The sequence below is a fragment of the Bombus bifarius genome, unplaced genomic scaffold, assembly GCF_011952205.1.
Source record: "Bombus bifarius isolate JDL3187 unplaced genomic scaffold, Bbif_JDL3187 scf7180000009200, whole genome shotgun sequence".
Taxonomy (NCBI): Eukaryota; Metazoa; Arthropoda; class Insecta; order Hymenoptera; family Apidae; genus Bombus; species Bombus bifarius.
The window spans coordinates 5,347,695-5,371,045 of record NW_022884965.1 but is presented as its reverse complement, the minus strand read 5'-3'; the positions used below and the strand labels follow the sequence as shown (position 1 = coordinate 5,371,045).

Here is a 23,351-nt window from a genome sequence, read left to right as displayed (position 1 = left end):
GTTATTCGACTATGCTGCACGAAACATCTCCGAGTTTTCAGTGGTGAAACGAGGGAATGGCCCGGAGCGTGTCTCCGTGTTTCGTGGAAACGCGCACAGCCCTCGAATCGCCCTGGACGATGGCGTTGCTAATAGATTAACGAGCTCGTTAAATCCGCCTTAATCTCGCGGATATGAGCGGCATCGGCCATATACGCGAGCTTCATCGTGGCCCACCGGCTTTATACCAAGAAACTCCCGCCGATGTAATTGGTGATCGCGCCTCGCGTTACGTTTACGGTCCAATAAAGCTGTTCGTTCGCGGCTGAATTAAAACGAAATCCGACGTAATATCAACGGACCTAGCTACGCCGGTGGCGCCGTTTGTTTCTCGATTACGCGCCCCTTTGATTGATTCAAACGGCCGGCGTTACGTTGAGTAACTCAATGATGCAAACTAAATTGCTCGTCATAATCGTTGAGAAGGTTAGACCGCGGGAAATTGGCAGCTGGAAGTTGGTAAAATTGGAATGTTTATAGCAATTCAACGAAATATTTCTACAAACTAAAGTGCTACGTTAATATCTAATTTTATTCTCTTGCGTCTTTTGATGCCCATAGCGCGATAACGTAAACTATACAGGATGTTTCAGCGATTGTGGTATAATCAGCAATAGGGTGATTCTAGGTGAAAAAAGAGTCGAAGGTATAGAATAAGGCGTTTCATAAGGCGCTTCGTTTTCGAAAAGCTTTTTCCAAAAATATCCGTATCCTACATTTTCGATTAATTTTTGTCCATAGAATCGTCTTGTAGTTTCCGGTGCTACGTTATACAAAGCACCCTATATATCCTACCACCCAAGAGTACACACGTTTCATTTAACATAACCCTAGCCAAGCAGACGAACGCGATAGAGATAATCGCATCAAAATTCCATATTTCGTCGGCAGAATAATCGCACGGATATTTACACCCTCATCCCTCCTATTGTGACGGCGGTCCATAAAAAACGGACATTTTTTCCGGCGCGTGCACGTGTAAACACAGAAACGCGTCGTTTAATCCCGCAGAGGGTAATAAAAATCCGCAGGGGGACAACGAAATCGCGAATATTATTTTCGCTTGAATACAGAAGAGCGTGCGTATAATTGTGGAATTTATCTAGCTACGATCACTTCCCCATCCCACTTTTTTCAAACCCCTTCCCTGCCTCCTTTTTTTTTTTGGAGAGCCGGTTATATTTCGGCATCGCACGGTGAACCAGAAGCCACGTTTTTACCGAGGTATTAATTAATTTATTCGACGGCCAGACGAAATTTTCCATGCGTTTCAATTACCGAGCCGCCGCTGTTTTAGTCGCATTAATTTACAATCGTCCCGACTGGTCTACGTGAAAAAAAAAAAGAGAAAAATAAAGGAAAAACACCGCTCTAAAGCCAACGTGAACACGCAGAAATCTATACCTCGTTTCAGTGAGCAGCAATTATTATTTTTTGCCCCCATTGTGCTATGTGCTTGAATGGAGAATGAAATTCTCGAGAAGTTTCTTTGTTTTCCGGTTAGCGAGGTTGCCAGCCAAATTTCTAATTTTTCGAGTTACTTCGTTTGGGTTGGGCTAGGTCAAGTTAATTCGGGGTTGGATACGACGCTTTTTGCATCATTGCGTTTTATCGGAGAAATAAAATTTTCGAGGAGATTCTCTGTTTTCCAACTGGCGAGGCTGCGAGTCAAATTTTCTTAATCTTTATTCATAGGTTTCTAAGTATCTTCGGCGCATTTCGATTAAAACTTATGAAAGAATTTGTAATTGGATCGTTGAAACTGGCAATTGTCTCGATTGCTGCGTTTAATAACAATTTTGTGTTCTCAATTTATTAAGATTAAAAATTCACATTTTAATCAATGTATTTTGGCTATAATAATTTTGCATCGTCAGGTTACTGAAATTAAACCGCAATTTTATACTTTCACAATGTAAATGATCTTTGAGGTGTTTTTCATGGACTTTGACCGAAGCGAAGAGCATAAAGAATTAAATTTGGAAATGTTTGCACGTGCTGTATCTAAAACGTGAGCCGATATAGACCAGCTGAATATTGACATTTATTAATACAACGAATAATTCACTGTTCAAACACTTTTGTGATTTTTCCGAATTTTCTACGAAGCACTTTTGTTAGACGTCGAACGGTGCACTGTTGAAATTGCATTTGGAGAATTCAAAATGGCAGCCGAGCGAGGAATCATTCGGTATTCCCGTCGCGATAACACGTGCAAGAACTTCGCGAACGCACAACCATAAAGTGAATATTATAAATGTCGACCGCGTACGAACAGTGAACTTGGCTTAACCAAATTAACCAAGTGGATGTTGCGGCAGGACGCGCCTTTGCACCCCTTAATAAAGGGATAGCAAACGCACTATAACAAGATAGGGACTCTAATTCAGGCAAATTAACGCCTCAGTGACTACTTTGTCTATTCACGATCGTTCTTTGTAACAAACAACAAATTGTTTGCCTTGGTTTATTCGATTGTGAATTTTCAATTCGAAGTTTTCTACGTGTTTGCTTGTCCGTGAATTAATTATATTATAATAACGTGAACGCTTTGATCCTGGGCTATTTCCCAGAAACCCATAGTTTATATTATTAGACGAAACAGTGAAAATTAAATACGATCGTAATTTAGTTAGGACAGTTGATGCGTGTTACATGGAATTCGAAACTATAATTTTAATTCACGGACATTACGTGTCCTGCTGTTCCCGGATTATGCATTATATTTTTATTATTTTATTTATTATACGTAGAGTATAAGGGGAAATTTATTAGAGAAAGAACACAAATTGTTTGCATATTTAAAAATCGTTAAAAAATTCCTTCGAAATAATTCGCGGAATAAATACTTTAGTTTTTATATAAGTACAAGAACGAAAACGAGACTCGAATAATGTTCTATGATTTAAGAAATCAATAGAATTAGGAAAATCATCTAATATAATTCGTTTTATCGATTCTATGAACTGGAATTTAAAAAATGATCGTCGTTTTGGAACATCGCTCAAATTCCAATTCCGTCAACCGGACTAAGATCTCCGTAGCTTTTCTGGGGTACACTAGTCTTCGTGAAATATTCCATGGTATCGTTAAACGTTAATTTTCAAAAGAGACCAAAATTTATGCGGCTCGCGAACGCGAAAAGCCGATTTATTTTTAAACAAAAGCAAAACCACTATTCTACTTTGCCATCCTGGGATACGCGTCTGACACGCTTCGAACAAGTTGCCGCCGTTGTTGCCGCAGAAACAGACGCGAAATTATCCGATTTCGTGCCACGACCGAGCCGAGGCAACTTGCGTGCGTGCTGCTCCAAAGGATTAGGAGAACTTGTCGAAGGTGTTACCACGTTTCAAGCCGTGTCTTCATCGCATTTTTCGAAACTTTTGAATTAGTTCTGCCAACTCTATTTTCTGTTCTTTGATGTATTAATCTTCAACGAGTACCGCCAAGACTTGAAATTTCTTCTTCCTGGCCAATTTTCTCATCTACAAATTTGCCAAAAGCGGAGACCTGTGGAATTTTCTTTAAAATTATAGTTTCCCAATGGACTGCAGATGTTAATGCATTTGTGAGAAATTTAAAGCGAGAATGCACATGTGGGAAAATATATAAAACATTCAAAGTATAGTGTTCCTTATAACGTTCAATGAATGATACAAATTTTCACCTAGAAATTTGCACGAGCATTGGCAGTCTGGTTACGAGCAATAGTACATTTTCTTCGTTCGCAATAATTCATGGTTCATGTCGTCTAATTATTAACATAATTATGTCAGAGTAATTACTATAAGTCCCATTAATGGCATTGCCTAAATCATAACATATCAATTAAGTATTAATTACTGTTAGCCTAGATAAGTTCTAATAAATTATTAGGCGATTACTGTTTGATTCGAAGATCGATTATCCAATCCTGTTCCTGTCGATATTCCCAAAAATTACAAAATCACATTGCAATATTAAAAATTACAAAGCTACTACTACTAGTAGAAACTTCATCCTTCGTGAAATTTACGAAAATTACGAAAGCACATTGTAATGTTAACAATAGTAAATCATTCTATGCTTGAATTTTATAACAGATCCTCAATAACCTATACTTTGCTTCGCGTTTGACGATCATATATTCGAAATCAGTGGCAATTATTAAGCACTAGCTACTGCTACCCTAGCTACTAGGTGCTATTAAACAACTAACTAACGACTTTCTGATGAAAGCACCGATCAGAAACACTAATCCCCCCTTAATAAACTCCTGAAACTCGTGTTCGATCAACAATCTAACCCCGTATCTCGGCAAATAATCTGTTAATAATGGAGAGTTTACGTTATCACGAGTGAGCATCGGCTAGGTTTCGACTTTTCATCGGCTTCCGGGACACGGGATGGCTCGATTGTCGCTTGAACAGGGCGCTACTCATATTCACCAGTGCCTAATCGATAATCCCGTCAGTGTTTCCGGCATCTAGCCGGTGAGTGCCGCGGAACTAGTGTAAACATGCGCGCGTATGCACAGCCTGCACATAAATTAGCGGAACAGTCGATACTCTTCTGGTCGTTGCGTTGCGTGCATCGTAAACAGGCTCTCCATGGCGATCCTCGTGATCCGATGAAACGTTCAATCGTAAAAATAGCCTGGTCTAGCGATGGGATCAAGTTAATTCTCAACAGTGAACACCAGCCTATTTTTGACGGAACGTGATTTATATATATTGTTATTTATATACATAAAGGTAACTTGACTCGATCGCTAGACCATATCTGTGTATATATATATATATAAAACATAAATTATATTAAATGATAAATTGTATCATCTCTTTTTCTACAAAGCGAAAGATACAAAGATATTGCTATATATATATAATAATAATAGCCGTGTATATTTCAGTATTCGAGTGCCGAGTTTCCCTGCGACGTACTTGATCCTGTCACTACTCCCCCGGTCCTCTGTTACGATCCACGATGTCGTAAAAAACTGGAAGAGCTCGGCTGGCCAGGTTATTGCCTGTGTCTTGGTCTCGTTTATGATGGACCAGGGTTGTTCCCTAGCTTCTCTTACGATTTTAATAATTTTAAACAGCGGTATAACTCGGAACATGTTATGAAACCTTCGTGGATCTTCGTGAAACTTGGATTGAAAGACAAGAGGATGTGTTGTTTGGACGGGTCTAGCGAGGATGAGGACTGACGAAGTTAGGATACTTCGGTCGAGTTTCAGACTGAAAGTGAATGTTCTGTCAGTCGTCACTAACATTTAATGGAATTTTAAAATCAGATATTCGAAATCCATTGTAACCAAAATAAGAATTCCTGAAAAGTCTGTCCAAATGTCCTCCCTTACCAAATTTTGCCTAGTAGGTCGTCAGAGAACAAGCAGATTTTGCCCTACCCATAATATTCAGCACCACAAAATAAACTCCTAGCTTCCGTAGGTGCAGGCCACCTAGTTTCTGTCTATCCCTGCCGTAAAGTACACAGCGTCAATTATAAACAGCGGAATCATCAATCTCAATCTCCCATTGACACGAGTCGCCGGCAGCTACCGGCGCAAACCCATTTTCCCTGGAGTTTCCCCATAAAGCAGCCGTGCCATGCAACCAGCGTATATTTGGCCCCCTCCTAAATCGGAATATCCCGGCGAGTCGCGACGAAGCACGCTTCCCAATTCGTATTTCAACATGTGCACGCTGTTCCAGCTCGGTGTATTCCGGCCACGAAGCGATATCCCAGACTCTGTGGTCTCATGGCGCGTCGCCACCCCCTTGGTCTGAACGTCTGAACTTATTCCTCCCAGGACCGAGGCCACCCCTGTGTTTACCAAAGGTTTTACGATGTTTGCCGTCCGCACGGGCCCTTATTGTTATTTATAACCACGACCCTGCCCCATGGCGAGGCGCTAATACGCGAGGCTTAATGAAAGTTGCCGATGGATTTCCAAGCCTCGTCGAGGAATATCACGTTCCACCATGTTTGGACGACCTATGTCGATTCTCCTATTCTGTGTGGTTTTGTTTGACCAAGGTGCCTGTTGGCTGGTTTAGACTTTCTCCAACTGTTTGAGCATTGCTTCGTGGTGGGAGGTTGGTTGAGACTTCTCTTTGCAGGCACGACTATTAATATTGCCTTTCGTTGGATCTGTCTTTTCGTGTTTTTTTTCTTTTGTGGTTGAAAGTGGTAACAAAGGTTTAGGTGTAAGCGAAGGGTAAGTTGAGATAATTCGTCATGGATCTGGAGTGCGTTGATGACCTTTAAATAGGCATTTGAGGATCACTTTATAGTACAAACATGGTCGAGAGCTTTTCCTTTGAGGGAACGTTATTGATATTCGGTTCGATTGGGTCTCTTTTTGATGTTTCTTTTTCTGGGATGCTGAAAGTCGCGATAGAAGTTTTGGGTGTAGGTGGAGATTAAATCGTATTTGAATTTTCCCAATCCCCTAAATTTCCTTATGATCCTAACCTCAAATTCATAAAAGTCCCCAAAATACACAGCGCCGTGACGTCGTATCGTAAAAACTCGTAATATTATGGAGCCATCGGACAAAATCTCGACTCGAAAGCCCAACAGGTCCAGCTAAAAAATGCTTCTCCATCGAAAGAACGATATTGCTAGTCGGGTGGCAAGCAAGGGGCACGCGTTTATGGGGAAGTCTCGCGCGGAATCCGCAGGAAATCCCGTCGAAGTATCACACGAGGCGCGTATAATTCACGTTTCAACGCACAATTCGAGGGAGTGGAAGCATTTGAATACGCCTGTGCTGGGATTCTCTGGCCGCGTTAGTCGGTGAATCCGTGAAATATACAGTTATGGGAGAGGGGTGCATTATAAAGAGAGAGGCTGGGCTGGCCCGGGTTAGCTTGCTTCCTTTCCCTTTCCGAATTCCCCGTGTTCGCTCGACAATTTTATATAACGACCGCCAGTGAGGCTCAAACTTTGCTCAGAATTCTTGGATGACAGATGTTCGATGGACGATGGACAAGCGAAATTAATTGTCCATACTTGACACGAAAATAATCATTTGCATATTTTAGTTCTTATGCAGATTTTATAAAGTGACGAATCTGTTGGCACAATGCACAAGAAGGACGAATATTAATATATTTTAAATGTTGAAAAATTGAAGCGTTTAATGCTTACACGAACTGTGTATTGTTAGGCTATAGTCTAGTATAGATTCTTTGAACGTGATAGTCGTCGTATAATTTTCGAGCGTGTTATTTGGAATTACTAGAACGAAATTGAATAGAAGGTAAAGTGATTACTTGGAGGAACGATCGCGCGATACAGCAATGAAATTTCCATTCTGCTTTTATTTTTTTTCCACCTTCCTTCTGCCATTACGCGCATTAATTGCCGCTAATTATGTTAATGACGAGCAACGTGCTCTTTTAATTGATCCGTTAAGTGATCGAGATTGCAATAACGATTCTTTTTCATCGTTTAAAGAGGTTATACTGCGAACATTCGTATTTTCGCTTAAAGTACGACTCATATAAATTGCTACATTTCACAGAAAGAGAAAAGCATACGAAAATTCTGTAGAATTATTAATGGAAAACTCATAAAAAATATCAATAGTCTAGTCGAAATTTTAGTAATATCGTTTTTGCATTGTAACCTCGTGGTTTCTCTAATGGCGTCCCATCATCTTGCGGTTTCTGTAAATAAAGGTTAGTCCGGGGAATTAATTTCGCTCTGCAGGCTCGTTTCGTCTCTTTGATAATTTCCTTTGATACAATCCATTGTGATTCGTATCGAAGCAGGCATATCCAAAACCGTCCACGAATTAATCAGCAATGCGATTATCGTGCTGTTACAACGTCGCTTGAATCCCTCACGACCCTCTGCGCCCTACGAAATCGTTCACCTCTGTTACTTTAAAAGATAACTTCACAGACTTTCTTTTTGTCCAATGGATTTGATAAATCCTTCCTCGAATTCGTTTTATTATCCTTTTTCGTAAGGGTAACGTTACTATTATCGTGTGTTATATATTATAATAAAAATATAATATAAAGAATAGATGAAACAATATCTTTAACATCATATTAGACGAAATGCCACTAATAATAATACCAATTATGCATTAAAATTTCCATGAACCATTCAGTAAGTTCAACTTTGTCTACCTTAATTAACTCAGTGGCGTATAATCTGTCCAATACCTATGTTCCTGTTTTAAAATAAAAGGAAAAAGTATACAGCACGCCATCCATCAATATCCTCCCCCAGACACACATTTTTCACCCCTAAAATCACATACACTTTCCCACTTGATGATTCAATCACCCCCTCCCACAAACCTCCACCATTAAGAGACCCAATTAGTTCCCTTGAAATTCACCACATATCACATTTAAACTCTTCATACAAGTTGAGCACATCTGCGTGCGTTTTAGCGAAGGGGGTGGGTCGCGAGTAACGGACGAGGGGGTATCATTGAATGCCGAAATATTAAAATGTAGTGACGGGGTGCGTACAATGTTACCCCTGCCAGATATCCAGAGGGGTGGAAACGATGCTGCCGGAAATACAGCAGATATTGAAAACGCCCACCCCGAGCCACCCCCTCTCCTTGACGATCCATCGTGTCTTTTTGGGAAATAAAACGGCTAGAGAAAATTTGTCCGTCTTTTTTTTTTTAATTTCTGGCTTCTATGGAGCACTTAGTGACTAAAGTTTCGATAGGGTGTGTAATTGAAACGAAACAGGAACTTTTCTATATCAATATAGAGTGTATATATTTGAAGGGAAACAGAAACTTTACTATATTGATGTAGAAGCTTATATATCTCCGAAATGAAATGGCAACTTTTCCATATTAATATAGAAACTTACTTACGTTTAACGAACAATAAAACTTGGAATTCTCCGTAAATGGAACTTGTTTCTTTCGTTTTAAATGAAACTTAAATAAAATACAATGTCGGATACTATTGAGATAAATTAGAACTTAATTTACGTCGTGGTTATTAATTTTGAGTATCAAAAACGACAAATGTTAAATATCGATCGGTGGAAAATTGCGGCCCTTTGTCTCGTTTTTTGTTTTGTCGGAGAATAAAATAAAAAGGAGAATACAAAGAGAATAGAATGTGGCAAAGGAAAATCGCCCGAAGCCTTATTATTTCCGCAAAATTCGCGCGTGAGTTGGTGAACAGAGAAATGGTGAAGGGTCTAGGGGGTGGTTTGTGCGTGACACGATCGACAAGGGGCCAAGGGAGGGCAAATAATTAGCCGTTCTCGTTTTTCCATCGAGCCAGACGATCGAGGCTGGCTGGTCTAATAAATTCCTCGGCATTGCTGCTAAATGGCGGAACGTTTAATGAACCTGAAAGGGGGTTGGGTACGTTGTTTGTCAAAGCGTGGCCTTCCTTTTGGCGTTTTAATTAGTGTCGCGGCGTTGTTTCGAGCCTGATGGCTCGATAATTGCTGGTTCCTGTAAAATAGTTCTCTTCGTCGAATCAGGTTTGGAATCGAATTTGAAGTTTTTGAAGATCCTTTTCTTATTGTTAGGAAAGGCTTGGCCCGAGTAATTGCACTGTTATAATCTCGTTTACTAAAATGACTTGTTTCAATGGAAAGACAGGAAAATTAACCCTCGTCTATATTCAAATAAGAGAGACTCGATGGGAGGAGTGAAGTCTGAAAGAGTCTTGGGATATTAATCCTCGACTTTGCTTTGAATCAAAAAGAAATTAGTAAGCAGAGAGGCAATATGGTTTCTAATATTTACGAAAATAGTTTCCCATTTAAAAATGACGATATTTTCACGAATCTTCAATAACAGTACAACAGAATCTTCAATACGCTGCGCTAAAATGTGCTGCGAGTCACTTTTTACATATTTAGGATGTCAATTCCTGCTGTATATTGATCTTTCGCTAAATATATTCGTAAATTGCATTACGTTTGCTTTTACAAAGAGATTTTTGGATGACCTATAGAATCTGCACGATTTATGTGGTTTTTATCTTTGCATTTTTATGAATTTAGTGGAAAATTTGTTTTCTGACATAGAATATAAGCAGACTCGTACAATTTATCACAATTTTTCTATTGTTATTGGACTGAAATCGACTAAAATATTTTCATTCGAAAGTAGACCTTGTGCATGAATCGTGGCTCGCCACGTATTCCATCCGACGAAATAAACATTTCTTAGACGCAGCCTCAACAAGTAGCAGGGTGTGGTTACCAGAGAAGGGATGCTCGGCTGTGTATTTAATTTCCGACGAAAGAAATCGGATCGGTAGCGCGTGGAGTACCGGAATAGGGAAGAAAGCATCTCGCGAGGGGTGAGTTTCGCTCAGCGAGTACGAGACGCGAAGAAACGAAGAAGGAACGCTACGAAATCGTCACGGCGCTTCTCTATCTCAATTTAGAAAATGCCAGACTTCAGTTTCTCTGTAAACGAAAAACTTCCCTCCCTTACATACATCGTTGCACGAAAGTAAAGTAAAACACTTGCTGGTTTCTGATAGAACGTAATTTATCGTAATCACAAAATCACAAATAAAAAATAACATTGTATTCTGCATTATTAATTTACTACTATGACACGATAAAATTGATTTCATAGGACCAATAGACAAGCAGATCGAAGAGAAGATGTGACAAATATATATTTCTTTATGTTCTTTAGTTCTTTGTCGCTTTACTGTTAAAATGGAATATCCTGGTATGAAATAGCTAAAAGTGGAGAGAACATTTTTTTCTGAACAAAAATTTTGAAATCGCCAAAAGGCTGGGTAGAAGATGTTTCGTTCGAAAATCGTGGAAAACGACAATTTTTGGATCGCTGAACAGCGTACCGAGCTTTGGGCAACTACAAAGTCTCTGTATACGTTGACAAACGTGAAAAGTGAAATTTTTGTACGTTGCTCTAATTCGATGGGGAGAAACTCCAGGGTGCCTTATTTTCCCAAATCGATACATAGTTCCTCGGTTTCGAGTTTGAAAGCAGCGTTGGCTTTTTCTAGGTCGTATCGTGTGTACAGATTAAATAGTTGAACGCGTGATTCGAAGCGGATGCGGGATTTTTGCCTCGCGTTTTTGCACCCATGGAAAATCCATTTGGGGCTGTTTGCGCGTCTGTTGAACGGTGTGTGCCGATGGCTATGTAATTACTTTGTAAACACGCCGATCGGCCTGCTTTTTTCCCTTTTCCCCTTTTTTCCATGGGCGTGTTCCATGATCGTTGCGTTGACGAACGTATGGTTTTCTTTTCCAATGAATTATACGCACTGTGATCGCGTCTTCTTTCGATTTGGTGGTATGGATATGGGTTTGTGGATTGAGCGAAAGTTTTCTGCGTTTTAGAAGAATTTTAGAGGGACAAGAAGAATAAAATGTAAGTTAGTGGAAAATACAGCAATGTTGTAAATCTCTGAAAAGACTTGTCAAATAATTTTTATTTTGTCTCCCTGTTTGTTTCATAAATTGTTTATTTGAAAATGTTTTTGAATCATACATCGCATTCTGACAAACTTGCACAATATTTTCTCAAATATTCTAAAATATTCTAAACAAATAAAAATCCTACGTTAAATCATAGAACGATGGAAAAGTGTTTTGTACTGTTAGGTTAGCTTCGATTCTGTATATGCCCGTTGCGATAAATAAAAGGATTTTATTGTTCGTTAGTACGAATTACAGATACGTAATGAATGTTCCACTTTTTGGTGAAATTGATACAGGAGGTGGAACGAATATTTGAACTCGTTTTTAATTTTTCTGTGTTATCAACGTCCGTTATTGGGGCGATACCATATATCGAGCTATAATGAATCAACGTTTTAATGAAATTCTTTGGGGCTTTGAAAACGTGAAATAATTACTTGGATGACGGTGTTCTTCCTCCCCTTCTGTTAAATTATACACGAAAATGATGTTTAAATATTTGGAGAAACGTAAAGAATATGGATAATGAAAGAAAGTGGGTTTCGAGTTAAACAAAGTTTGAACCGTTAAACAAGCGGTCTTCTAATTTAACTATTTTATACTGCAGTTTTAGACCCGGACGTTAAAAGGTTTAAAACAGGTTTAAACGAAGTTGAAACAGCAATTTTCATTAGCTTACGTATATCCGCCCTTTCCAGCAAATAACTCGAATGAAATATATAACTAAGTCATTTCTAGAGTAAAATATAACACGATGATTTGGAGAATAAAAGGAAGAAAAAATGCAGCAGCAAGCATTTATTGTCCTGAAATTTCCTTCAAAACACACATCGACAGGTGCAGATATTATTGAAAAAAACTACAAAAAACAGGAATTAAAAAATTCCGTCAAGTTAAAAATCAAAGTTACAAAATATTTCTATCGCTTGTGATTCTTAAGAATGTAAAATACAACGAATGAAAGAGGAAGGAAACGGATCGAATCGATTTTTGAATCAACAGACGACCACAAGGTGTTACACGCGTATTTAAAAAATTGAAGAACTGTCCGCAATCGACGAAAGCAAAGATCTTCTTTGAATCACCGAAATACCGAGAAAGAGGCAGCCGCGTGTCGAAGCGTTAGACTATTGCCGAAAGAAACTCAAGTGCAGAGGTAGACAAAAAATTCTGCCAAATTAAAACACGACGCCACGGACCACTTGGTTCCATCGTTGAAACCGAAACACGGCTTCTCGCGCGACCTATATTCCACCCTGACGTATTCTATCGACGGTAAAAAGGGGGAGGAAAGAAAAAACTGAAGAGAGAGAACCAGGCGAGGCAATTCCTCCATCGCGAAAAAGGGTCTGCCGTGAATCTGAAAACACGCGCTTTCGAGAGTGACGAATGGTGCAAGAGCCGGGATCATTAGCTAATTGTGAGTTGCGCGGACCAAGTGCAGTTCAGAGTTCACCGGTGGAGGCTTGGAGCGCGAGGCAGCGCGACAGATCCACAGAACGTGGAAAACAGTATGAGTGACAGCGTCGGATACAGATATATAGGAATTAGGTGGCGTGTCTGAATTCGATCGACGGGCCGACGTATCAAAGATGAACGTGCCAATCATCCCCGTTGAGATGCTCGTGACAATGTTGGGGGCTCGACCCTCTTAACGCGCCCGTCTATCGTTCAGAATCGATCGGGCCGTATGCTTCCGGCTAACTGACCACGTGGTTCACGTTACACGGCGAATATCGTGCCGCTCGTTTGCCGCGACAGTGACATACACGCGTATAAAGTAATTCATCATATTCCCCTTGATGCGTCCCTCTAATAACTTCTTATGATGTGACTTTAACAGAGTAATCCATTCATGATGAGCCGGATAATATTCGTATTGTTTGTCATATCGCATCATCCTCGTTAATAATTCTGCGCATTGTTCATCGAACGAATCGTATCATCTCCGTTAAGAAAATACCAGACATCTCTAAAATAATTCATGATTCCCCCTCTGATCTCATTCTCTCTTAACCTCTCATCATGTAAATTCGGCAAAACGATCCAGTCACATCCACTTACTGTTGCCATCCTTCGTCCAACCATCGTTGCTTTTACTCTTCGACTCCATTTTTAAAAAATACTCTGAATGAATCAACCTATCGAAGCAGAATTTCCAAGGAAACCAGTGTCGATTACAGATCAAACGGGCCATAGCCTCGCAACGACATCGCAGGGAAACACGCGTCTCTCCAGATCTCGAATCTCATACGTTCAGGTTGATCTAGAGGCCGGAGCTGTTGACTGCCGCTAGTCTCTCGTTGCAGCGGGGCGACTGTAATATCAGAACCCGGGTTCCCGTTGGCCAGTTACGCCAGCTACACCGGTGTAATATTCATTTCCTCCAGTAAAAGCCCTTTCAATGGCTCTTTCGGGTTCGGATATCGGAAAAACGAGGCATTTCCGTTGGTAAATGTCACGGAGATAGGCGGACGGCCAGTGGCCACATATTACCAATCAATTTGCCTCTGTCGATACTGAGAGACGACACGATAGAGGAAGATAGCGCGAGACCAGGGAAAGGGGTGGTCACCAGGTCTCCGATTGTACGGTGTCGATGTGTACGTGTATGGAAAAGTGGCCGCTCCATCATATTTAACTCGGATAGCCAATCACCCTTGTCACCCGCCAGGGTGATAGATTATTTTAATCAAGTTATTCCCCGGGCTGAAACCTCGATCATCCACCCCCGCGCGGAGACGCTTCTACGGTCTCGCTACATAAAAATCGAATTAACCTGCCGCGTAAATGGAGCCCTAATCTGGAAATCGTTGGTCGGTAGAGTTTCCAATCGTTTGCCGGAGTTCCGGTAATTTCCAGACTGGACCACCTTCGATAATCTATTTTTTAAGCCCTCTGACGAGCGATTGATTCGTCTGGCGACTCGCTGCCACATGCTCCGGCAACCTTCTCCATGCTTTCCAGCAGTGATTTACGGGCTGCACCAGACTCCACTGTGTTTTAATATGAAGAAAGTTAGACTAGTGGAAGATTGCCGTTGGATCGGTAAAATAGATTCCCTGTGCATTCACTGTGGTAGTTTTTTGCGGATTCTGAACAGATTTTGATGGGATCTGGATGGTGTTTGGTAGTTATATTAGCGTATAAATTTTCTTAAAGGAACTTTTGTACGCGAGTATAATAAAAAATTTCAAAACCCTAGAATCATTAACCTTCGATTAAAATTACAAGGAGCGTAAAATATTATCCCTTCCAATTACCTGTTTCGAGACTCGTAGGCATTGTGCTTTACGCTGATCAGGAAATCAACGAATACCCTTTCATTAAACTCTATTCAGAGGGGGTCAATTTCTGCGAAAAAGACGATCGTATCACGTGCCGAAAATTAACAAGCAGCTCGTAACATCTTCCAGGAATGTCCTAACCTAACTTCTCGACGCAAAACATTGGGTCGCATGCACCGCCTACGACTTTACGAGCCCTCTGGGTCTGGCAATTACAGGACACTCGGTACATCTGTTCAACGGGGAGCAATTCGTTTTAAAAACTACGAAACACGCACTGTCAACGCGCGTGTCGTGATCCTCGCCATAAAGAACGCACCACGGGCAAACAATTATGGGGAAATAAGAGAGGATTAAAGCAGCTCTGTTGTAGTATGAGTTTCCCGAACACCATTTCGTAGAATGAATCTAAAGTGGGGGGTAAAGGGAATCCAAGTTTCATTAATCGTATGGTTCTCTTTTATTCGACATTTTGTCTTTACTTTTAGAGAGACAATTTGGTATTGTATTATATATTTAACCATTTTTCGCTTTACAAAAATACCTGACCATCGTTTTAGTAAATTCATTTCTCTCGGCGTCCTAACCTCAACATCCCAGCCCAGATATATCTATCCTAATCGCTTTGCAACTTGCGAAAGCATCAAACGACGCTTCGGCATCTCTAAAAATTCATCCGAGGCCGAACAATTTCACCCATCCCCATATTTCCTCGTCCCAGCTATCGCAGAACTCAGAACAGACCACAGAACCAGACCAAAACCTCCATTCCTTGAATCGTCTTGATGCACGCTTACCACCATTCGAGAACTACATTCCCGGTGTTCCGACTGGTGCAATAACCTCGAAGTAATCGCGCTAAGAAAAACGCGTAGACGGAAACAGAGAAACACAAAGGCAGACAAGAGAGAAAAGGAAAAGGTTGGATTACGTTTCGAGAAATCGTGAGGAGATTCCATCCGGCTGGCAGGATTTCGAAACACTCGGACTTATTAAATGCAAAATAACACGGCACGGACAAAGCAATGTTTAATCGCCACGTCTTCAACTTGTAATCCTTCGCTACAAGTACGTAGACAACACGACTGTGGAAACGGTATCGATTGCCGGATAATCCGATCTCCTTAAGGAGATTCTCCATTTTTACAAGACAGTCGCCAAACGAGATGTCCGAAATATTCTGAGAATGTTCCAATGGGATTATCTTTGTTCTTGCTAGAAACTACTGATTTCGGTCATTCTGTCTTTCAAGGTTTGCGAAAATCCTGTTTATGCCCAGTAATTCTGTATAATTGTCTGAAATTTGTTACAATTATATTACGGGTTTTTATACATTTGTGGGAATTTTTACGCGTTTATGGGGAATCATTTGCAAAAATGTATAGACCGCATAGACGATGCAAACGCATAAATATAGATGGAAGTCCAGTTAAGGTTGAAAAGCGAGGTTAGGTTCAATTACATCCATAAACGTCTTTCTTCTTTACCCAGTTTTTATTCTGAGTGACGATATAGAGTTGAAAGAGCTGATTTAAGAGATTGGATTCTTCCAGTACGATATGAGAAAATAGACGTTTAACATAGAAATTGCAGAGTGAGGTTAGGTTAGTTTAATGTCGATAGAAACATGGTAATCGTGTTATACTTTGCGAATTTCTCATTCTTCTAGATACTCATTGACCATGGCCAGCCTGAAAATTCGCTGCAATTGTTTAAATGTACTAGGAGATGCGTCTCGCCCAGAATGAGGAGGAAGGTTTGGTTTTCGCGTTCAGCGAACCGTGCCGCGCTTTCCACGGCCATTATCGTCATTGCTTTATAACGTCGCTGCTCTTACGACGTGTATTTTCTTGAGAGCATCTCCGCGGCTATCCCTCCCTTCCGATGTCGCTAGGTTTTTATGCCTTTTTTCGAGTCGTTTCTTTCGACGTTCGAACTGTCTTCGAGGTGGAGATTGAGTGAATGGCACTTTTTCGGCAAGGCTGATTTTTCGATGATTGAACTGGTTTTTGTAGAACGTTGAGATATAGGAAAGGTTTTTCCAGGTTAAATGGAAATCGTGTTTTTCTGAAATCTGAATTTCATAGGGCGGTATATACTATATATAGAACTAGCTATTAATCTTCTTGGGGTTATGAATAATATTTTCGGTTAGTCCTTAAACGTTGAACAAAGTCGACACAGAAGTACGAAGAAGGTTGCCAGAATTGTTGAAAGAAAATTAATGTAGTATAATAGGTATATTAATGAATCGTACAAATAATTGGAATCCAATAAACATTTCCCAATTCCTACACTATTGTTCCACGAACTTTACATTATTTCTTCCGCATTGCTTCGATCATTGTTATTCAATAACCTGCCAGAAATCACCATACAAATAGTCTTGAACAGAATTTGCTTTTAACATAATTCGAGAAAATTTCCTAAACGCGAAAACAAAACGCAGCGTGATAATCAAAATCCAATAAACAATTCCTAATCCTGTAGCAACCGATCAATCCACGCCATAAAAATCCCCCGAAACAACCTTCTGTTTCACCCCTAATCTCTTTCAACTTCAACCCACGAATAAAGATCCCTCCCCATCGTACGGCAGTTCCCTCCTAAAAGAAAGCACATAAAAGAAATAGAAGGAAACGATAGTCTGCAGAGGTAACTAACCTAACCAACCCTGTAAAACTACCGCTGTCACGCCCGATAGTCCTCGTGGTAGTGGTGAAAGTCGCGAGAAGGCAAGCAGACACGGCCACGATATAATTAGCAGAAATTAGAGTTAGGTCAGAAAGCAAAGTTATCGAGGTGAGTTTCGACGCTGCGCCCGCTTTTCCTCCGTTCTGATATAATTACTAATTAATTACCGTTCCGCTGGTCCTTTCGGCGGCAGCCAGCTTAAAAGGACACCGCGAGGTAAGGATAATTCCTCGTACTGTCGACGAGGGCAGGAGGATGTAACGACTTCCGTTTTAATAATTTTCGTTTCGTGACTCCTAATGAAGGCTATAGCGCGGATTATTTATCCAATTGATATTTATGTAATATGAAAAACTACATGGACACTTGTTTGTTCTTTGCAAGACGTGTTTCAATTAAAAGATTTGCGAGATATTGAATTATTGGGATTTTATTTTTAAATTATCGTAGCTACATACAGTGAGACATAATAATCTTCTTATAGTTGGTTTATCGTAAAAATAAGAAAAAAAAATTTTCTCACGGTATACATTATTTTATATTATTAAATTATTCCTGCATATGAAAAGTACATGCAATTATGTATTATATGCAGATATTCAGAATAATTATTATTCTTGCTTTTTCTATGGCAGCACATTAATAATGGCAATTAATTTATTAACCGCGAATGGCTGGAAGAGATTCATTTTACAGTATTTAAATATTTACCTCATTACTTAGAAATGCAAATGGCATAACACACAATAAAAAAATTGGATGGTGTAGAATATTTCGTTGCATTAACTCTTTGTTTCACCGTATTCCGTATTAATTCTCCGTATAATAGCCCGTGAACGAACAATCGACTTCATTACGTTTGGATATTATGTTTTATTGTTGATAAACGCACCGCGAAATATTATATTGTAATGAAATTCGAAGTCACAGATTGAACGTCGTCCATTCTCGAGGATTTGAAAATATCGTTTGAGGATCACAGGAAAAAAATATCATATATGTATACCTTTTTCTGATCTTAATGTCAGTCCATGATTGCCACGTTAGTTCTTATTGATACACTTACTTTAGTAGTAATTGTACACACGAAGATTTTTTCCTCAAACGTTAAAAGTGTTTTCCTGCGTTGAGATGAAAACGATATTAGGACATAAAAATTCAAGGATCGAAACTGGACAAAACGAAACTTCTCATACATATGCTCATAACATACCATAACAAGCAGACAACGCTTATTTCTCAAATAAGAAAAATTTATGCGATTTATTCTTTTAGAAATATCGTGAAAGAAATGAAACCTAAACAGGAATTTCTTTCACTGACTAGTTTTGCGTATTATCCGAATTCTACACATTTCCGCATCTTCCAATTTCTCACAAATGCATAAAAATCGACGGTTGTAGTGACAGTGATAACCCAATGACCTAACTGATCTTGTATACCACACGCAAACGAAAACTGGCCGACAAAAACGAAGAAAAAGAAGCAGCCAAACCCCGCAATATTTAACCACCTTCCGAATCACTCTCACAGAAGACCCTATCACTCTGTAACAGTCTGTCCTTTCATCTCTTCTTCCATCTCTTCCTCCTGTTTGCATATTCTCGAGGCCAGATTATATCCCGCGCTTTTATTTATCGACTGTCGGCCATATGAAAAAAATGTAAAACTCCCCCGACCAGGTGTGTATATTTCGGCATGTGTGTGTTGCAGGTTGCGAGTTTCCGGCGCAGTGGAACGGCCATTGGTTTCAATCGGGGATCGAGGGGCTGGTGACTGTGAACGGGTCCATGATGACCAGCAAGGGCCGCTGCATCGAGACCAAAGACGACAAGTTCCTCATTCAGGACACGTGAGTCTCTCTCTCGTTTGAATTGCAAGTGAGATATAGTCTGCCTCGTGTGTGTGTGTGTGTGTGTGTGTGTGTGTACGCGCGTGTACGAACGTTTGGCTAGGTATCGACAGGCGGCCGTCGATATGAAGCGATGCACGGATCGTATTTCGCGTCCCTTTATCCGCGTCAGCCCCCGACACCACCCCCGATCCTCTGCCACCGAGCTTTTATTAATTAACTGCACCCTTCGTTGGCCGGACCCTCCGACAAAGCGCTCCAGGCGACGTGCCAACCGACAGCACAGTATAAAACGTTTCTCCGGCGAAATTCCGCGGCGGAAGGGTTCCGGGTTAACTGGAAGGGGATGATCCAAGGACTCGTGTGTATCACGATATTATGATGGATGTTTTGCTGTCAGGTAACGAGATGTATCTCTGGGGAGGTTTATTAGGAGTTCAAGTTGGATGAGATTTGAAAATGTTTGAGGATGTATTGTATCTTAACGCGAAATTCTTTTAATATTTTATCGTCAAGAAACGAGTTATTTGGGTTTACTGAAGGTTTATTAAGAGCTGAAGAGGATTGACTGAAGTTTGAAGACGTTTGACGGAACATCTTTATTTGATAGTGATATTTCTTGTGATGATCTTTATTTGCAAGCAATGAGAACTATTTTCGAAGTTGTCCATTTGGAGGCAACATTTTTCATTGACTTATTGGATACAAATTTTGTAGACAATCGTAACTCGAAGAACTTGAAATTCTTTATATGTGTTTAAAAATGTTTGAAGAAGTATAATTTTTGTCATTTTGCAAGTTGTCGCATGCTTTGTAAATCGAAATGTCTATTAGTAGCACAAAAAAAACTTACACAAAATTGTTCCACATATCGCGTCGCGTTACTATACGGAAAAATCCAGTGGATTTGATTGAAAAATATCTGGTTGCGAAATGTAGAGAAGTGAGTGGGTTCCACGGTTCGACTATCGATTCCACATACACCAATCCCGAAATCCAAGCACTCGTTATCCGCAACTTACGCCACGACCAGGATCCAATTTCGCGGAGAGAGCGTTCGCTGTCGTACGAGCAGACAGTATCTACGCGCGTCGCCGCTTTCTGTCCTCGCCGGTATCGCGTTGAAGCTCAGGGCGCGCTTCGTTCAACGTCGCCTTTAAGCCGCGACGATCACCGATAAGCTGCTACCGCCAGGGAAAGAGTGCCTCCTCCTCGCATAGAAATTTCTTTTTCTTCCGGGCCAGAGACGAGAATTTCCGCTTCAGACATTAGAAAACCTCACTCGATACCAGAGAATTCCGAGAAATTTTTAAGAACGTATAAGAGGAACGTATACAGAAAATTCTAGAGAATTTTTCCCAGCGATCGCTATTTCACAGCGTAGAAAGTTAAAAAGGCGTAATTCAAAGAAAAGGGTTCGTAAAATAGGAAGATGTTACAAATTCAGGATTTTTAGGCTTTTCTCACATTTACATTAGAGTGGAATTTAAAAAGTAAGAGTATTTTTAGTTGTTGTGTATCTATTATATAATTCCTTCGATGAAGGGAGGAAATTAGTTAAGGGCAACATTTTTTTTATAACATTTATAATTAAAATTTGAAAAGAAGTAGCGAGTTTAATTAGTTTCTGTAATTTCGAGATGACAAATATCACGTAATACGAAAGATTTTACGAATGCAATTAAAAATTGGTTAAAGGCAATAGTTCTTTATATAATTTCAAACATAAAAATGCCATTTATATAATTTCAAACTCACAATAATTGATCCCACCGTCAGTGCCGATAAAAATCAGCCCCTTGAGCACCAAACGATTTCGTCATTTTATTCCGCCATTAGTATTACGTTTCATTCCGTTTTATATTAAATATCTTTTGATTTCTCTGGCCGTTTAAATTTCAAGTTGGCGGAAACGCGGTTTGCGGTCGCGGTTCGAGGTGGACCCGAGTGAAATATTTCGAAATTGTTTATCAGAATTTCGTTTATTTGCTCTCTTAGCGCGCGAAACCCTGGAAGGCTGCGGGACGATGAAACTCCGGGGCAAAGTAGTATAATCAACGATAAGACGCGACCCAAGATGAGAATCCTTTATTCCGTTTCGTTTTATCTTTTCCCTCTCTCTGTGAGATTCTTATATTCCTGAGTGACCTTAATATCCGCGCCGAAGAAGAATGAGGGGAAAGAGAAGGTTAGCGAGATCATTTCGTGCACTTTGCGAAAATTCTATTTGGCCGGGTATCGTTACTCGTCGTCCCGGAATAGATGGCGCCGTACGACGAAGGATCAGCCATCGTCGGGAACCGCGAAAATCCAGCAAAATGGCGGTTCTTCTGAAATTCCTCAGGATCTTAATTCCCTTGTCGTTCTTTGGTCCTGTTCTCCGTAGTTCTTTCTCCTTTTTGCCTATCTTATTCCTCGATTTTACGGCGTCTCGGTGTTCGAAGTTTTAGCTCTCTTACGTTCAAGTAGGTCACTGTTTCACAGCTTTTTCTATCACACCGTCTTTCTACTTGAGAAATTTTTATCTGCATTTTGAATTTTTCGTAAAATTTGAGATATAGAAAACGCACACTGTTGCATGTATAGTATAAAATGTCAGATATATAGAAAATCGTGTAGTATAGAATATAGAATAATTTATCGCATTAAATAATTTTCTCTCTGTTATTCTGAAAAATTATTTCAAGAAGACTGTTACACGTTCGAAGAGAAAAGAGCAGATTTTCTGTAAACCAAGGAATCACGTTACCGGTACGATAATGCTTAAGTGGGGGAAATTAACCTAAGTACTAGGAAATGTAAATCTCAGTGTTAGGACAGCTTTGGGGAAAAATCATAAACGCCCGTTGCGAGTTGAAAACGTCGAGAAAGCAAAGCGGGAAAAACTTTCACGAGGATTAGAGCAGAGAACGCGTGTGCAGCGTTGGGGCGCTTAATTTTTGACGTTTCGTCGAGCGTCGACCGTGTAAAACGCACGAAAAGCGTGGCGGAAGGTCAGCGGGTTGCACCGGAAGCGTCGGTCTCTCCGGTTCGATACTCGAGGCTCGATTTTACCCAGTTCCCCTTTGTACTTTTTCTTTCCATCGACGAATCGAACGAAAGTTTGTTCGAAATTACTTTGTCTAATTTAATTCCTGGTTTTTAACGAGCGATCGAAATAAAATTGATATTTTAAGACGTATTTGGAAATGCAATGGAAATATTGTAAATTATTAGGATACGAATTTACCGAGCTGTCATAGTCTTTTAGATTCCTAAACTAACGTGATTTTAAGGACTGTAAAACGACTGGTGACAACGGTATCTTAATAAGAGTAATTAGCAAATTTTTAGGAAGATGAGAAATATAGAAATTGAAAATTTCATTGAAATCCGGGAAACTGATATATTAAAACTGTAAAACAATTTTTCATGTACCTCCATAGCCAATTTTGTACAATTCCATTCATACCAATATTTCATCCATTACAAGTATCTTTTTCTTTTTCTTCTTTTCCATTAAAAACATTTAGCTTAATTTTATAATGAAGTGCAGTAGAATGATAAAATGCTGACGCACTGTTAATTTAAGAATATATTAAATAATCGTCAGTTTCAAATTTACACAAGAGGAAACGTAAGTAGTTTATATTAGTATCTTACATCTGGTAAAGGGACGAGCAGTAGAAAGGGGCGTTTAGAGACAGACAGGCGTTCAAGTAGAAATATCGATCGATGCACTCGTATACTTAATGGCGTTGAGAAAATACGTCTTCGGTGCAACAGTATAAATTTACTACAATGCGACAAATTCACTTTCCACTTACTTTTCTCGCCATAAAATTAATTTATCATAGTTTATTACTGAAATAGTGGACAATTTACGAGCGTATTAAATTTCTAAGGGGAAATTAGGCTTTTGTACGAAAATTGAGAAAGTTTGGTAAATGAAAAATTAGGAAATTGTTAGTATTTCCGAGGCTCTGAGCTGGGAAATTTAGGGAACTAGAAAATTAGGAAATCGAGGATCTGGAATATTCGGATTAGGAATTCTGATAATTAGAAAATTAGAACGTGGGATAATCACTATT

The 23,351-nt window shown here is 39.8% G+C and overlaps 1 protein-coding gene across 4 annotated transcripts in view; it reads left to right on the top strand.

The window, feature by feature from the left end:
- The window catches only part of LOC117214206, a 311,214-nt gene that overhangs the window by 207,231 nt on the left and 80,632 nt on the right, over positions 1-23,351 (top strand). For all 4 annotated transcript variants that reach the window (XM_033460105.1, XM_033460104.1, XM_033460106.1 and 1 more), the window contains one exon: positions 19,143-19,281. In XM_033460105.1, coding sequence (XP_033315996.1) covers positions 19,143-19,281 — 139 coding nt within the window. The remainder of the gene's footprint in view (positions 1-19,142; positions 19,282-23,351) is intronic.